The sequence below is a fragment of the Furipterus horrens genome, unplaced genomic scaffold (assembly GCF_987537825.1).
Source record: "Furipterus horrens unplaced genomic scaffold, mFurHor1.1.pri manual_scaffold_6, whole genome shotgun sequence".
Classification (NCBI taxonomy): Eukaryota; Metazoa; Chordata; class Mammalia; order Chiroptera; family Furipteridae; genus Furipterus; species Furipterus horrens.
This window is the reverse complement of record NW_028327176.1, coordinates 122,232,266-122,251,346: the sequence shown is the minus strand read 5'-3', so window position 1 is coordinate 122,251,346 and position 19,081 is coordinate 122,232,266. Positions and strand designations below refer to the sequence as shown.

Sequence of the window (19,081 nt, the reverse complement as noted above, 5' to 3'; positions counted from 1 at the left end):
TCTTACTCTATGAATCTGCATATCTTCTAAAACTTCTTGAACCTGAAATAAAATGTTATTCTAAAAAAAAAAAAAAAAGACTGTGGAGTTACAGTAAAGTGTTTCTAGCATCAGTTCTCCTGCATAATTTTAGTTTGGGGAAATAAGTACAAAATTGGTATTTTGATTATATAAGACATGGGTGCCTAGATTTTAAAACAAATTAAAGAAAATAGGCAGATATTTTTCAATAGTGTTTTTTCCTTTATATATTTTTTTTAAATCTAGAACATGACAGCTATTTTGCTCCTAATTTTTCAGTGTGGCTGAATGATCCAGATTTTCTCTTTTTGGTGCTATATTTGAGTATAAATTGTCATGGTAATTGACAACCAAGCTAATAAAAATGTCCTCCTAGTACAATCAACCAGTGCAACCAATTTATCATGCTGCCTCTCAGGTCCCTGGGCCCCAAATGACAATAATTACTTCAGTTTCCCAGAGGACAAGGATTCCAACTCCAGTTTATACAGCTCCTGACTCTATCCCTGGTGTGGTCCTTCCCAGAGTCTCAGGTCTGGGTGGCTGCTTGGCACTGCCCATCCCCCAGCATGTAGTAAAGGAACTAAGGGGCACTGATCATCAAAACCCCAGGTGATACTGGAAGGTCATTTTAGCAAAAATACAAGAGACCTCCCTTATTCAGTTTTGATCTTGCCAGTATTTGTTTAAACTCATTGGCGTTAGCCCAATATGTTGAGGGGAAACCTTTAGAGAGAAAAGCAGGAGCTGCTAGAAATACTGTGTGCCAGGAATGAATACACAGCTTTGTCTATGAGAGAGAATCCTAAGAGTCTATCCCTGGAAAAAGGAAAGAGCATCCTCTAATTTTAACCTTTTCCCAACTAAGATGGCCAAATATAGCAAACCTGAGTTTCCAGGTGTCTTACCCCTTGGCTCTTTTCTTACCACCTTCTTGGGAGAAAAAGGAGATTAGAACTAGGGCTCCCCAACACTAGCGCATCTCCCACCTCCTGTCCCATGTCCCTCCAGCCGCTGTCCCTAACCACCCCTTCCTCCTCCAATCCTTGTCAAAGAATACGCTTCCAAATATAAAAAACATGATTGCCATACAAATAGATTGTGAGCATATGTTAAAGTCTGATGTAACTAATTGCTAAGAGAATTGTCGGGCTGACAAATTTGATTTATGGGGGAAATGGAAACAGGAATTTTATACTGTACAGCCAGAGAACAAAGGAGAATTATTAAATAAAATTGTTAAGCTAACATTGTACAAAACTGAAAATATGATCATTGTATGTTAGCCACTTTCTATACTATAACTTCTAACTTTATAGGGTTGTAAAATGCCATAATCAATAGTAAATAAGTCAAGCAAAATTATTGCCTCCTAGGGTATGGCTCAGCAAACTATTTCTTAAAGAGCTAGATAGTAAGTACTTTAGGCTTTGTGAGACGAAAGGTAAAATCAAGGATATTATGAAAGTGCTTGTATCAATATAAACATTTAAAACCCTAAAAACCATACTTAGTTGCTGGCTGTAAAAGTGCAGACAGCTGGCTGCGTGGGCCCACGGGTGATTTACTGAGGGGACTGTTCCTGCTCTAGCATGACAGCAAAGGTCATGCAGTCAGCCTTTCTCCTCATGTCAAATGTCGGATGATTTTTTCTTAAACTATCAAAGATTTCTCAGCCTCTTAGTCCCACTGATCCTTATCTTTGCTGTTACACAAAAGTTACACGAGTAATTAACAATGCAATCATAATTTGGGTCTCCGCTTATTCATACAGTAAGTATAGGCACCAGGACCCAAAGGTGAACTGAGCCCATCTCTGCCCTTAAGGAGCTAAATGTCTACCAAGAGAAAAAGGCGCATATACAAAAAGCTATAATAGAATCTGCTAGAGATACTATAATCAGGATATGAACAGAAATGTTATGAAGCACAAAGGAGAGAGCAATTAATTCTACAGAGGCAAGAGGATATCACGGCAGGCTTCCTAGACACAGGGCAATATTGAGTGTGTGAAACCTCGGTATATGATGATGGTGGCCCAGGCAGAGAAGGGTGGGGAGGGGCTATTCCAGAAAGGGTGGAAGGGAGATGCAGGCATTTCTGGGAGTGGAAGGACAATTCCTTATTCACTATCATGGCAGGGAGCTGTGGGAGCTCAGCCTAGAAGGAAGGGAGAGAATGCTGAGCCAGATCATGTAAAGCCAGATTGTCTAAGAGCACCTGCTCAATCCATTTGCATCCACTTAGATGTCTTATTTTTTCCTTTATTTTCTTCTTTTTGTGACCGTGGTCTTTTAAAGTTCAACTTTAATAAAATTTTGTAAAACTCAAAAAGTCTCCAAACTTAATACTAAACAATTTTTAAAGTATTCTCAAGATTATAAAATAAAAACATATAGTTTATCATTCATAAAATACTGTAAATTTGAAAACTACTTAGAAAGTGTATAAATAGTTACATGGGTACATAGATAAATTCTTTTTTTTAAATTTTAATGCAAAAAATAAAGCAAAAATTAATAAGCTATCTTAAGGATATAAAAATACTCCAAAAATGTTCTAGGGGAAACCAGATTTAAGGAAATGGACATTAGGTCAATTGACCTCTGGTCTATAAAGTAGGTGTCTGGTGGCCAGGGGATGATCTCGAGGCTGAAAGTATACATTTGGGAAAGTGTGCATTTCAACTATACAAGTTGAAACCAGAGAACAGGCGAAAAATGGCCCAGGGCAATGTGTAGGGTGAGGGGAAATGAGAAGTGGGAATGAAACTCTGAGACTGTCCAGCACCCAGGGGGGAAATACGATTGTCAGTGAAGAGAGCCAGGAGAAGATGATGCTGCAGAAGTCAGGGAAAGAGAAATGCAGAAGAGACAGATCAGCAGTTTCTGCAGCTGCGAGTGAATGGTGCACGGAGGTCATCAGAACCCTTTGCAAAAGCAATCTAGTGGATTGGCCAGGACGCAGGCCTGATTGCAGCAAGGCCAGGATGAAATGGAAAATGAGAAAGCCGACATGCCTTGTCCACCTCCTGTCTTAAAACTTGGAGCAAGGCTCCCACCATCCCATAGAGACTGGGAGACAGGGGGCACTATTGTTTTTGATGGTTACATTTCAAAGGAATGGCTCCCAAGTCCTGAAGAAAAACAGCCCTAAGTAATACTGTCAAGAAGCTTAAGAGTGATTTACATCTCAAAGGGGCAGAAAATGAATTTCCAATTACAAGGTTTCTAAACTAACTGCTGTAAGAGAAGAGAGGCCAGGGACCTAGAGTCAGGAAGAACCCTGTGGAAAGCTTACTGAAGCTGAGGGGAAAATTATGACAGTCTGGATTAGAGGATTTAGCATTTCTTTTTTAGCCCCCAATTTTATTATATTTATAGGCAAGGCCAAGACAGACCAATTATTTAGTTCCATCTGCAGAATTTGAAACAAAATTCAATCAAGTGTTTTTCACTTCTTTTCTTCTGGCCTAATTATGGGGGAGGGAAGGCATAGTTTATGGTAGTGATACTGGGAGGGGAAAATAGCAGTGAGGTCTGGACTAAAGAGAAGATGGATTTTGAAAATCCTCATGAGATTTCTAGGTGAGTATCATTCCACATTCAAATCAGCATCTGAATTCCTGGCTGTGTCTTCTAAATGAGTCGGCAATCATTTAGACCAAATAGCATCTGCAGAGGTGCAGACATGGAGAAGGGACACACTGCTATTTACTGCATGTGGTTTGCTAGTCACCTTTTGAAAACTCCCTGAATAAATATATCTGTGCTATAAAAAGTATAAACCAATGTTAAAACTATCTGTGACTTATCAAGTGAAAAACTGAATAAATCACGGGCTGCTCAGTATTCTGCCAGCATTCCTGGCAACAAGGGCTATCTTTCCTTTAGGCTGCTATGAAAATTCTTCTGAAGCATGTAGGGCTTTTATTCTAGTTAGCTATGTAGGTTGAAATTTTCAAATATGCAAAACTACTTTTTCTAACTTATTCTCTCCTTGAATTCCTAAGAAGCTGCCTCACAAATGGGCAGACTTCAAGGCTGGCAAATGATAAACATTGAAATTAATTCCAGTCTGGCGTCTAGGATGCTTCCAGCCAGAATGTGGATAAACAATCATTTTTCTCTGGGAAGTAGCATAATTTAGATGTCACTCATCATAATAATGGCAACAAAACAGTAATAGCTACTATTAACACTATTTTTAATCTTAATAACTATGAAAAGAAGGTATTATTAATCCTGCCCATTACACGGTTGGAGAAACTATTTCAGAGAAGCGTGACCTTTTGCTGGTCACACAATCACCAAGTGCTGGAGCTGGAATTCAACGGCAGTTTTGTGTGCTTCCTTCAACTGTACCTACCGCCTTTTCATAAAAAGGAGTCTTGCAATCCTTCCACTGGGTATTACAGAGGCTGTTTAATCTATTTAGAAAAAGTGACAACACACTTCAGTTTAATTAACCCTAAATGAATGGTCAGGTTCTGTATTTCACCAACCTAAATGTCCTATAATATTTTGTCATATTCTAAGACTGCTCCCCACCCCCAACACACCCAATGTCACTCGCAGGAACAAAAGTCCCAAACTTCCAAATATCCCCTTTATAACCATAGCTGTGACTTCCCAACTGGGGCAATCACAGGAACTTTTCCTGGAGACTCCCCTCAGCTGCTACCCTCTCCTTCCTCCCACCCCATCCTGTCTCTGGCCCCAGCTCCTGCGTTATGCCACTGCGGCTCTGAGCCTCCTTGGCCAGCACTGCAGATCTTCTGTTAATACCTATTTCCATTAGGGGACCCCAATACCAGTTGTACTTTCTCCACTCTCCAGAGTTTCAACCTGTGCCCTCATCCCAAACCCAAACCACCCTGTGGTGCTTCCATTAGATGCTGCTGGAGCCCTTCATGCAACCCTTGAACACAAACCCTCCACACAAGTTGGGGCCTCAGCCCAGCTGCAGGGCCACCTCCCATCGCCCCTTCTAGCAAAGTTCTCCTTCCTCCCAACGGCTGGTCACAGGACACTCAGGCCCAGAAACTAATGAACCCCAAACACCTCAGTTTGGCAGATACAATCTAATGACTGAGAGATAATTCTTCAAAGTCCCACCCAGGGCAAGATGTTTATGGATATCCACACACCTACTCATATAAGAAAGAGTTCCTAAGAGCCTGCTCTGAAGAGTTTCTGATGGTGGTTCTTTAAAATGGTGGAGAACTGAAATAAAAACCCCAAGTCTCACACATTCCATGCCCTTTTAAACTAGAAAGAATTCCCATTAACTTTTTCAATTTCATGAGTGTGCTTTAACTTCCAGTCACACACATGGTGCTATCCTGTGTACTATTTACCACTGAATAATTATTCTCCCTTTAATCCGACCCTTCAGCAATAAGCCATATGCAAAACATTTTGGCCAATGATAAGATTGCATAAAACAATGAAACTAACTTAAATGTAGATTTTTTTTTAAGTTGTTTTAATCTTTGCATTGTCCCAACCATTCAGAGGTACATGCCAGCATGTCCAGCTAACACACTCGCAGTCTTTGTTCTGGTTCAACACCTAGAATGGGAGACTTATTTTTGAACTGGAGAGATATTGGTGATCACCTGGTTTAAATATCCCATTTTATAGAAGGGGGAAAATGAGACCTAAAGAAGCTAACCAGCATTCCCAAGTCCAGCAACAATTGCTGGAAAGCAGCCCTCCCAGCCCAGAGCTCCCTCCTGGAGGCTTCGTTCAGCACAAAAGCAAGGATGAGCCAGTTCACTCCCCTTGCAGGTGCAGCCAAATCCCAGAATGTTCTCAGGATTTGGGAAAATAAGGCCAATGGGCCTCTGTGGAAGGTGAGGTCCCTGCATTACATCTCAAATGAACCCTCAGTTGAGGGCCATATTTATTACAATCAGTAAGCTAAGCACCAGGTGCTGTACTAAAGTGATATTGATGCCTTGAGAAGGAAACTGACTGATCAAGGCTGCCTTCGAGTTTCCTGGGCTCCAGGCTCTTATGCTTTTATTCATATTAATTAATAAAAACATTAAAATTTTTATTTTATGGCTGTATTGGTATAGAAACAAATATAACCTAGTTTGGGTTATATTAAAATTTTTCTTCTGATTTTAAAGAATTTAAAATATGCTGGTGAGCCCCTAAAAGTATGGTGGGCTAAAACTGTGAGTCCTGTGCCCTGATGCCCCAGGCAAAGGAATGACCCCTCTCCGTCTCCCCACCAACAAAACTGCAGCCGACAAGCCTTGGTTAGTAAGCGTGGGAGAGGAGGGCGAGGCCACAACAGGGCTGCCCCACAACAGTGGGCAGAAGCGAGCACGTGGCCGTCTTTGTCTCAGCGCAGACTCGCGGGAAATCTGTTCGCTCCATTCCGGCACCATGTTCGGTCTCGCAGGCACCAGGGGTGGCGGATCAGCCTGCCTGAGAACTCCAGAGCCTTAGCTCTGTTTTTTGAAATGGGGAAAAAGCAATCCAGGAATTGCAAACACTTTCCCCAACCAGCCACACCTGATCTGCCCCGTGGTCACACAAGTAATAATGGCTCTATCAGCTGTCCCCTGGAGCTGCTTTTGCCACCGGGAGAATTACTTCCAGACCTCGTTTCCTTTCACCAATGCGCACCGCGCAGTGGTTTTTAAGCGGACAGAAATCAATTCAGACTCCTAAAATTTTATCCCCTGAATCTATTCTTACTTTTTTTTCTATTGAGCGCCATCTAGTGCACACTAGGTTTCATTGCCTTGAAATGAAATAAATCGTTCCACAAACACCCAGTAGGCCCACAGCCCAGGCCAACCCAGGTGAAGCCTGGGTTGCAGGCAAACAGGGATGAAACCGGCTTTAGGATGGGACTGGTCAAGAGAGTTGCTTGACTTTTGGCCAAAACTTAAGTGTTGAGAAGGAGATGATGAAAGGATAAAGAATGACAAAGAAATGAGAAAGAATGATAAAAGGTTAGAAAAGCAGTCAATACACAGCTTCAGGGATGTAGGGCCAGTGAAGGGGCGGGTCTAACGAAGTGGATGGAGTTGGTCAACCCGGACTGGGGAGCCTCAGAAGCCGCTTTTCAGGCCTGACGAGCTTGAGTGCACTTGGGACTAGAAACAGGAGATTTGAAACGACAGTCTTATGCCATCAGGGACCTATGAGTTCCCTGAATTTATGAACTTCTTGGTGAACAGGACCATCATCTTTTAAACTTAATTGTAAAATGCAGGCAGAGGTCATTCATTTGAATGGTTTTTGATCGCAAGATGGAGAGCTTAGAGACATACTACCTTCCTTAGCCAGCCATTTGGGAATACTCTTAATGACCTATGAAATGCATACAGAAGACACCATGTAAGCAAATCCAAGGGAGAAAATGATACAGAAAATGTGCTTACACTGGAAATCTCAGAACAATACAAATACTCCCAACCCCAAAGCATCTCCCTTAACTTCAGGCCATGTTCATTGATGTCATTTTTGAACAACAGAAACAAATGTGGAGCCACTGTAGTGTCAGGTTGTACTTTCTACAAGGAAACATTCTGCCTCCTGAAGGAGTGGTGGCAGACAATGGTTTTGATCTTTTGTTTAGTTGGGAGAGCCTTTGCTTCAAAGGCAAGAATGGAAGTCTCATATGTAAGCCGATGAGAATGGAGAGGCTGGCAGTGGCTGAGCCTCTGACTCACTGTCCTTCATGTCCTTTAAGCCCCTTGGAGCCCTGAATTGTCTCCTGAAAACCTCTGATGTGAAAGCTACAAAAATGATGTCGAAGCCAAACATGTAAACAGTTATACTTGCTGGCTACTATGGGCTCAAGTTTTCTCACCTATGAAAATGAGGTAGCAATATCTACTTTGTGAATATTAATAAAGACTTGTTTAAAGTGTCAAGCACAGTACCAAACATAAAATGACTGTCAATAAATGTGAACTCCCTGTTTATACAGTAGTCCCCCTTTATCCACGGTTTCTCTTTCTGTGGTTTCAGTTACCCACAGTCAACTGTGGTCTGAAAATATTAAGTGAAAATTTCATAAATAAAATATTCATAAGTTTTAAGTTTTGCACCTTTCTGAGTAGCGTGATGAAATCTCAGGGTGCCCCAGGACGTGAATTCTCCCTTTGTCCGGCGTATCCACACTGTACATGCTCCCTGCCCTTTAGTCCCATAGTAGTTGTCTTGATTATCATATTGGTTATCAGAGAGAGATCACATTCACAAACTTTTATTAAAGTATATGGTTATAATTATTCCATTGTTACTGTTGTTAATCTCTTCCCATGACTAATTTATAAATTAAACTTTGTCATAGGTATGTGTGGAAAAAACATAGTATATATAATGTTCAGTACTATCCATGGTTTCAGACATCCACTGGGGGTCTTGGAATATATTCCACTCAGAAAAGGAGGAACTAATGTACAAATAATTGTCACTGTGCTCCTGGTGAAGGTTCAGGATCATGATCTCTGGGGCCACATTGGGGACAAGGCCTGAAATGGGATAACATTAATGCTCTGACTACAGCCAGAATCGACATAGGAAGCTAAAAACTAAGCCAGAACCTCTGGATGCAGGATGGACCTGGGCCTTTCCCACCACTTGCAAATGAGAAGCTTCTGACACCACTGGGCTCTCTCAGGCCAAATGCCCTGGGCTGCCTCTATGGAGATATTGTCAAATTGGATCTGCAGAAGAGCTATCCAAGTGGGTCAAGGAAAGAAAATTAAGTGATTTTGTCAGCAAGCAATTATAGTAGCCCAGAGGGTGCCCCTAACCATACTAGGTGTTTAGTGGGTGTGGTAGAGGCTCATAGAGAAACCTTTGCATAGTACCCACAAAAAAAAAAAAAAAAATCTATTGAAAGGGGATTTATGCAAATCCAGTAAGCTAAGGCTATTATAGACTAGTCTATACACCAATCATGAGGACTTCACCTCCTCAAAGTCACACTCGACTTATGACTTGAAAATGTTTTTCTAGAAAATAGCAGTTAATTGTTCTCTTTCTAATAGACTGTTGATCTCACATCTCCTTGTCTTTCCTCTTTCCAAGATACAGACCATGTTCAGAAGGAGCATTTTAGGTTGTTTCTATATAATGTTTAAATTATTAATATTGACCAAATCAAGAGCAAAGAGTGGGAGGTTTAGCCTAATTTGTTTTGTGTAAATTCCTGGGAACGTGTTAAGGAAGAAGCAAATAGTTGTATGGGTGTCCATCGTTCCAAGGAGAAATGTCTTTGGGAGATGACAAAGAAAGAAAATGAAAACACAGGGAAAGCTTTCTCAAGAAATTTCTACTGGTTAAATTTTCACTCATTATAAAGTCACTCTCTTCTCTTTCATGGTGCTTCCTCCTCAGAATCAGCTTATATCCAGGTTTCAGTCTTTGCCTAAAGCCCAAAATTATAGATATCCCTCAAAGAATGATATGTAAGAACAAAGGTCATCAACATGCCTAAGAAAACTATTTTTTAAGGTACATAAGTGGAAATATATGATTTGCTTCATAAATTGTTGTAAATATGGTCTCTTCTGCTATGACTCTAATTAACTGCAATTACCTTTATAGGCTATGGTCCAACAGCTCCCCCTTGGGGTTCTTTGCTTCCCTGCAACTTCTCACACCCTCCACAAGGGGATGGGGTGGGAATCGAAGAGGGACTGAGCACAAACAGGCATGATCTTGGCAACACTCCACTGAGTTTCAGCTTCCTTATCTGCAAAGTGAGCAAATTATTCAAAAAGATCTCTGAAATACCTTCTAGCTCTAAAATTTCATCTAAAATGTAAAATCTTTTGTATGGATAAAATAAAAATCTAAAGCAATTAGTTCGTCTGAAATTCTCAGTGTTGAAGATTTTGAAAAGCCAAATTGATATTTCTTAAATAAATGAATCTTCTCTGAATTCCTAGGAAGAGTACACAGCAAACAAAAACTACGCTCAGGGATTTTAAGTCCCCTACTTCTTGTCTGTAGACTGGTCTTCAGTAAATAACATGGGAAAAGCAAGTAATCAATAAACTATACCTGATTCAGGGCCCCCAAATTTGGATAAAGTTATTTCACCAAGCTTACCTCATTGTATTTTTTTCAACTTTATTGGTGCATAGACCATGCCAGGCTGGGCTGAAAGAAATTATGGTGAAACAGCAACCTTTTTTAACAGGAAGCTCATTTGCTTTTCACACATTTCCTATTAGTCTTCAGGATCCCGGAGCTGATGCAATCCATCAGCTGTCCATGCAAATGTGTTTCTCCGCTGCAGAGAGGGAACTGGAGCCTGACTGTTCCCTCCTGGCTTCTGTCTTCAAGACGAAAGTCCCGAGGGTAAAGCTGCTGACAGCTGTTATTTATTAAACCAGACCCTGGGGGGTGAATCACCTGGGATAACAGGGTAAATCTGAGTGGTTTCCCAAGTAGTGAGTGCCCTGGATGCCATAACATGGCCAGCTTTAGGAACTGTGAGGCAGGGAAAACCAGTTGACGTTAGCCAGACCTGGTTGTCCATAAAGGACCCTCGACCTGCAGAGAAATACAACTTCACATAGATTTTTAACAGGTCTACCCTGCTGGGAAACCCCAAAATATGTTTTCCAGCGCCTGCTCTTGCCCTCAGCTTGGGCTGGCCTCGCTTATCTCTCTTGCTCTTGCTTCTTCCACAAGGAGGTGCCGGACTGGGGCAGTGAACATAGACGTTCCTTGAAATTCTCCCCCCACAAGGTGTCCCCCAATGACCTATTTACAGAGCTTCTGTGGCCAGTAAATTTAGCAAAGCAGCTATGTTCTTCGATCGAAGATTTACAATAGATATGAGCTTATTAAATGACCCCAAGAGGTCCAAAAGCAAAAAGAGAAAGGCGTGAGGATGGAAGGAGAGGGAGAAAGAGAACGGGGGGAAGAGAGAAACCTGTCATATTTATTTCACCCTGCATTTAGAAAAAGAAAAAAAAAAAAACCTCATTTATCTACCAAACCTCTCTGTAGTATAAAATGTAGTAAGTCCTGCTGGATTTGAGTTCTGCAAATGTTCCCACTTGGGAAATACTGGACCAGATGATCACTGAAACTATCCTAATTTTGAAAATTCTAAGTTCTATTTATGTATCTTCCAAAGCAAAATACTGATCACACCCCCTCCCTTGCCCAAAAATCCACTATGGCACCCCTCTGCCCGTAAGGTCCAAATTCCTTAGCACAGTATTCAAGACCTACCAGAGTTTGTCTCTAACTTACTTTTCCAGGCTTGGTTCCCTTCCTTCCACCCACGAGTCTCTGCTGCTTCCAAACTGGACTTCCCAGGCTCCCTCTTCACATGTCTGCTGCTTTCTCACCTCTGTGCCTCTCTGCTCATGCCACTGGGTCCAGTTGGAACACCTTTTTTAGTCTTTGCACACACAAATGCAATTTACTTGACACAGTTCAAGCAATCCCCTCCATAGTGATCTCTCTCTAACTTATATTTAGAGCGCTTATTAAGGGCTCTTATGCTAGGCAAGGTACTAGGCTTCTTGTAGAGCAGTATCCTGTACCTTCCCCTAGGCTTCTTGGAAGAGCTACTTTATACACCATTGCCTTCCTGGCACATAATGTGGTTTATTGAAGGATAAATGGCTGATGTGATCCAATAGGAAACCCTCCCAGGATAGAAAGAAAAATGATTTCAGGGCCAGAGGCCCTAATTCTAGTTCTGCTGACAGCATGTGGGGACTCAGGCCATTTGCCTGAGAGCTCAGTGTGCTGAGCTTTGCAAAGACAGAGAAAGGCTGGCAGGATACACGGGCCCCCCAGAACTAAGTATTCTGAGATTCTCTTGAGTTATACCCCACTTCACAAAGAATTTGAGACAATCCTACAGAATTAAGAATAGAGTGAAAAAGAACAATTAGTGACCAGAAAAAAAGAGAGAATAGACTAGAGGTGTACTTGAATTTTAATAGAGGAAAAACAATTAATCCAAAAGAAAGAATCTCTATCATTGGAGCCATAGAGATCATCATAAGGGACTAAGAGAAAGATACTTTTTAAATTAGAAAATTATTCTGAGTTCTCAAAATTGTTCACATAAATGACTACTACTTTATAAGGCACACCTGATCTTAAATATATGTTTACAACTCATCTCTGCAGAAAATACTTACCTTAAAAAATAACTAACAAACAAAAATCAATTTTCAACTGCAGTGGTTATCAAAATGTGCTCTCCAGATAAGAGGCATCAGCATCACTTGGGGCTTTCTTAGAAATACAAATTCTCAGTGCCCATCCAAAACCGCTTGCATCAGAAACTCTGAGGATGGGGCCAGGAATCCCCATATTAGCAAGGCCTCTAGGTAATGCTGATGAACAACAGAGTTTGTGCATGATTATATTTGGAGCTAAATATGCTATCACCTGTGTCCTTAAACTCATTTGTCAAAGACACAGAGATGTGTCATTCTCTTTTCACTCTAGTCTGTTATCACTACTGTACAGCCCACTTGAAAATGGGGTGATAGCAAATATAGTTGCTCTCTTGCCTTTGACGTCTACCAGTTCCACTGCTCAGGCCTCCATGCATTCATTATCTGCCCTGTCTCTTACAGCTGACCAAGCAGATCCCTGCAAATTCCTGGGCTGTGGCGAGTTTGCCCAGTGTGTTAGCAATGAGTGGACTGAGGAAGCAGAGTGTCGCTGTAGACCAGGGCACGAGAGCCAGGGGCACGTGAACCACCAGGAAGACCTGGGCCCTTGTGCCCCTGGAGAAGAATGTGAGGTCATCCAGGGACAGGGAGCTCCATGCAGGTAGGTCAAGCACACTAACTTTATAGACCCAAGAATTTGTTATTCATAATTCTGAAAAACCTGTCATTAGAATGAATTTATATGGTCTTTTAAACACATGGTTCTCAACCGCAGTGAGTGCTAGAATCTCCTGGAAGAGGACTTGCTGAAACACACATGGCTGGGCTCTGCTAGACTCTGTTCCTGATTCAATAGGTCTGGGTAGGCACTGGGAAGACTGATACCGCTGGTCCAAAGACCATGCTTGGAGACCACTGCTCTAAGCCTTCCTACAATGTTTCATTAAGACCACTTAGGAAAGAAAAAAGAAGTGTATCAGCTTTAAGAGAGAATACCACATCGTCCACTCCCTCTTTTGGGGTGTGTGTGTGTGTGTGTAATACTTGGCTTTTTCCTTATTTGTGGACACAATAGCTTTCATCATAAGGAAATTGGAAAAATACTAAAAATTATGAGAAAAAAGATAAAAGTCACATAAACTGCTAGTATCTTTTGGTGTACATGTTTATGTAAAATGTTTATATAGAATTTTCTAAAGCCAAATGTAATCAGTCTGGCTTCTTGTTCTGTATTCAACTTTTTTACATAGAACATCCCCCCATGTCACTAAATATTTTCTGTAGCGTCGTTTCTAATGATTACATAGTAGTCCATTCTATAGGTGTGCTGTGATATGTTTAATCAGGTTAACAGAAGCTCTTAAAAATGAAAAAAAGCTGTGATATAATTGGCCTTCTATTCATGAGTAAGACTTTAGGATGTAGGTAGCTTTATGAACAGAGAACATAAAAGTTTCTAATTCTCCTCCAGTCTTGTGACACCATGATAAAATCCACACTGTGGACTCAGCCCTCACAAGACTTCTGTGTGAGTCTGTCCCACCTTTCCTCATTAAGAGCTTCCAATCACACCAGCATTTCCTCAATATTAATCACCTCAGACTTATGTCTTTACTAGATCATCCTGTTTTTTTATTGTTCTCTTACTCATTCTAGTGACCACATTTCCTAAGTTCCCACCTGGGAACTCATGACAATCTTCTTCCACACTCAATTAATAAGAAACAAGAAATATAACCTTTTTCAGATGAAGCATGTCTTGTTCATTTAAAGTATTGATACTTTAAAAGACAACTATGCAATAGTTGTTAAAAAGCAACTAAAGTGCAATTAAAATTTTGACTTAGCCCCAGCCAGTGTGGCTCAGCTGGTTCGAGCGTCGTCCAGTAAACTGAGAGGTCACAGGTTCAATTCATTCCCAGTCAGGGCACATGCCTGGGTTGTGGGTTTGGTCCCCGGTTGGGGCATGTATAAGGCAACTAATCAATGTTTCTCTCTCCTCCCCCTTATGTTCCCCCCCCCTCTAAAATCAGTAAGTATGTCCTCAGTTGAGGATAAGAAAAATTTGGCTTAGCAATTTACTGATCAGTGGCTTTGGATAGATTACTTAACTTCTCTAAACCTCAATTTCCTTGTTGGATAATGAAAGTAATAAAACCTACCTACCATGTTACCCCAAGGAGTATATGAAATTATGTTTATAAAGTATCTTTACAAAGAACATAGAGCACCAAGTATTACTTCAGGCAACTGAGGATTATGATGACGCTATCAATATTCTCCAACTTAATCCCAATTAAAATCCCAACAGGATTCTTTATAGAATCTGACATTCTGGTTCTAAAGTTCCTCTAGAAATGAAAATGTACAGGAAAAAAATCTTAAAGTGTAACAATGGGAGGTTGCTCTGTAAGATACCAATACATAAAATAATATTTAGAACACTAAGGTAGACACAGAGATAGACAGCAGATTAACAGGACAAATATAAGCCCTAACTAGACCCTTATATATGAGACAATTTATTTTAACAGCATTTCAAATCAGTAAGGAAAATATGGCCTGGTCAATAATGATTAAAATACAATTGGCCTTCCATTTAGAAAAAATTAAAATTAGTTTCTCACTACATATAAATCAATTCTATATTAAAGATTGAAACCTAAAATCAAAACTATGAAAGTATGAGAGAAAATATTTTTTAAGAATATTTCTATAGTCTTGGGCTAAAAAATCCTTCTCTAATTAAGACACCAATCCCAGTAGACATTAAAAAGAGGATTTCCATAGGGAACAAAAGAACCCTAAGCAAAATTAATGTATAAACAACAAGGTGAGAGAAAAATATTCACTATCTTATATCTTAAAGGATGAACATCCAGCCCTGGTTGGGCTGCTCAGTTGGTTGGAGCATTGTCTCGTATACCAAAAGGTCTCAGGTTTGATTCCCAATCACAGCGCATGCTTGGGTTTTGGCTTTGATCCCCAGTCAGGACACATATGGGAGGCAACAGATTGATGTTTCTCTCTCACACTGATGTTTCTTTCTCTTTCTTCCTCTCTCTCTAAATTGATTAACATATCCTCAGTGAGGATTTAAAAAATAATGACATTTAAAGGATAAACAGCCATAACAATGAGTTTCTACACATCAATAAGACAAATATCTTCGTACTAAAATGAGCAAAGAAATACAGAGGTGCAATTCAGAGAAGAAATCCCAATGACGAATAGAACAGGAAAAGATGCTCAATCTCACTATGATCAGGGAAATCCAAAAACAATATGGCAATATAAGTTATAACTCTTAAGTCTGGCAAAAGAAGGTCAATAATGCCCTTCCTTTATGTGAGTAATTTCAGGGAAAACTAGTTCTATCCACCGTTGGTGATAGGTGTGTAACCTGGAAAAAGTTTTTTCAAGAAATATTTGTTACTATTTATAAAAATTTTAATCCGACTCAAATAATCTTACTTTTAGACCATCATTCCTATAAAAATAATTGCACTTGTGCACTAAGATATGTGTACAAAAACGTTCACATCATCATTGCTTTGAATGGTGAAGCAATTCTACAGCCCATCTCTGGAGAAACAGTTAAATCGTCCATCGTGTCGTGTATTAGTCACTATGGAACAGAGCAATTAAAAGCAATAACATAGCTCTCCTGAGCTGCCATCGGGAAAAAAACCAAGACATTAAATGAGAAAAGTGAATTGCAGGATAATCGATCCTGTTTGTGTAATAAATTAACAACAAAACTATGTATTTGTATTCCAGTTAACAGTGGAAATGAGTGGAAATGGGGTCCAAGGTTTTTAATTATGAGAATATGTTCACATATCACTTGTGAATTTAAATGCAAGGGTGGGGCGGTGGGGTTGGAAGGAAGGGTGAAATGAGCAAGGCCTTAGTAAGATGAGTTGGAGAAGGGGTTTCCATGTGGCTTTCATGTATTCAGTTTTTCTTTTAATCAACCCTACTTGCTGTTTCAGATGGCTGTACAATTTGTAATTTTAAACATCCCTCTTTCTTAAGAAATATCACTTTAATGCTAGGTTGTCATAAGTGAGATCAATCCAGCAAGGCACAGGCCAATCTGGAAGTGGACAGTGCTCATGAAGGTGAAGATTTAGGGGGCTCTGCTCCCCAACCTGTGCCTACATCTGTGGACAATTAATATGAACTTCCAGTATTCAGATACACAGGAGTAAGATGCTCCTTACACCAATTCAATTCAACAAACATGTTTGAGCACCCCTATGCTAGTCACTGTCAGATGCTGGGCCATAGATAAGAAGGAAGAAACAAAGTGAGGGAGAGAGGAAGGAAGAAGAGAAAGATACTCAATTTCCTTTAGGCGGGTGAGAAAATCCTGTCACAAGGACAAACGCCATCGCCCCATGAGCTGCTTCAGGACTGTCAGTGCAGAAGAAACCTCAGCTCAGTGGTGCTGAGTTCCCCCTGGATCCCCACCACCTGCCATCCTCCCACCAGTCATTTCTGTTCCTTAGATGCCATCATTTCTGTCACCCTGACAATTTACTTATATAAGGATCAGAGGAAAATGAAGACCTAATCAACAATTGATTAAGACACTGATTAAGATTAGAGGCTTTAAAGTTACTCTCAAGTTCAAGCTCCACCCCTTGCTAGTGAACTTGAGCAACATTCCTCTCTCCCCGCATTTAAGCCTCAAATTTCTTATCTACATACTGGGGATAATAGGAATAGGTTCACTAGTTTAGGTAAGGAATAAACAAGATGCTCCTCACTGTAAGCTCTCAGCTGCTAGCATTATTGGAGCTGTTTGATAATTATCAAGAAAGGGAGCCCTGTAAGAACTGAGATGCCCTACTTGGTATTTAAACCTCAACTCAGGAGCAAATAAGTTGAGGACACTAAGTGCTGTAACTTTGAAAGCAGCATTCGCTAAAGAATTGTAAACTTGGCTGCACTTCTCTTATTCTACCAGAGAATGAAGAAAGAAATAGGAAACTTATACTGAGGGCAATGCCTTACTGAGCTGAGTCCACTGACACACCAGGAGCGTTTTCAACTGGCTCAGTCCTTCATCATTCTACTGCTGAGTCATTGGCCTTTGTTATACCTTCACCTTTATCTTTCTTTTTATTCTTTTTCTCCATTCAATATTCATGAATATGCAACACACATTTTTCATTTTCCTCAATGTTAGATGTTCTATAAGTAGATCCAGTTGTACTAAGAACTTACTTGGCAAAATTCCCCTAAGAATAAACAAAACTTTCATATTCAAAGATCTCATTTTTGGCTTAATATTACTTTAATTAATCACAATTGTCATCATACACAGAAAATGAAAACCTAGATCTAAGAGAGTAAATTATTTATGACGTTTACTCTTCAGATCTAAACTTTTTCACTTTGTCCTTTAATAGGCCTAATGTGTTCTTTGTGACATCATTTATAATAATGAAAATGGTTCCCAAATGTAGGGGCCAGATTAAGTGATGGTACAAAGTGACGCTCATGAAGAGGTTTTAATGACGTGAAAGTACTTGTTTTAACTACAGTGAGATCACAGGTTTACTCACATGCTACACCTCAGACTGGGGGGTAAGGAGGTTGTCCATTTATCCTTCTAGTTCCTCACTCTGTTTTGAGCCCTTTCACCACCAGATTAAAGGAGGGGAGCCAAGACTGTGGGGCGGGGTTTAATATAGTCCAACACAATTTTTCAAACTTCATCTGATTAACAGTTTAAGTAATCTCTTTGGGCAACTCAGTTTTCTTGAAATATATAGTCAGACTCAAAGATCCTGTCCCCTTTCCATCTTCTCTTCTCTAAGGCAGTGGTATCTGTATGCATTGGTGGAGGTGGGTTCTCCTTGCCTTACCAGGTCCCTTGGAAAGTTTTTATTCCCATACTCTCCTCACCTGCAATCTCTTAGTTCTGACCCCGACATCTGCCTGTCCCCTGGTAATCTCAAAGCCTCCATATCGCCCAACCAGCCCAACCTAAACCAAAAATGCCGCCTTAACTGGTCGTACGAGGAACTTGTTACTCAACCTCCTAAAACTACACCTCTCTCTTCTCTTCTCTCTTCTGCCTTCTTCCCATCAAGTCCTGGAGCCAAGATAGGATTTCCCCTCCTTCCAATAGTGATGCCCTTTCCCTGAAGTTATGGTCATCAGTATGTATGTAACATGTATATAGAAAAGTCTGAAATGATGTACATCAAATTTTAGAATACACTCTATTTTAAAATTTCATGAACAAAATATTACAGAGTTGTTTTTCAGTAACCACAACTCAGAACTTGACTTGAGAAATAACTCCACTTCCTGCAAGATTTATCATTCATCTTTGCATGAGCTTTGTTCAATCCTTCTGAGACTATTGCCTAAGATACAGTAAAGCAATTGGAAGGCAAAACTCAGGGGGATGCAGAAAGCATACAACCTCCAACTCTAACAAAGGCACTGGCAAAATATGCTATCCATTCTCACTCGTCAGAATAATTGTAAAGCTAAAATAGTAGGAAGTTGCTGTTAATGTCGATAAGCCTAGGAAGGAGAGTATCATGTTTTTGCTTTCTTGTGTAAGTTATCAGATCACTCTAAAAATCAAGCACACAAAACTAGTGTCAAAACTTTGAACACCAGCAAAATAACAAGGTAAACTCATACTTTTAAATATTGATTTTAATTACTGAATCTGGAAGGAAATTTAAAACATTTCTGGGCTTAATTCTTGTTTTAAATAGAGATAAGTAAAAGTACTTTTCCTTTATTTACCAGGATTTAAATTTAATATGTTAAGGGGGGGGGGGCACTTTCTGGTGCAAGAAGGATAGAGAAGACTGGCATTAACTGAAATGTCTAAACAAAACAACCAATTTAAGTATTTTATAATATTATCAACCTTTTCTTATAAAA

At 40.1% G+C, this 19,081-nt stretch overlaps 1 protein-coding gene across 1 annotated transcript in view; it reads left to right on the top strand.

Moving 5' to 3' along the window:
* IMPG1 (interphotoreceptor matrix proteoglycan 1) overlaps positions 1–19,081 on the top strand; it is a 116,383-nt gene that overhangs the window by 96,145 nt on the left and 1,157 nt on the right. The window contains 4 exon segments of the mRNA XM_090280510.1: positions 12,623–12,821; positions 13,779–13,786; positions 18,757–18,792; positions 18,795–18,820. Coding sequence (XP_090136636.1) covers positions 12,623–12,821; positions 13,779–13,786; positions 18,757–18,792; positions 18,795–18,820 — 269 coding nt within the window.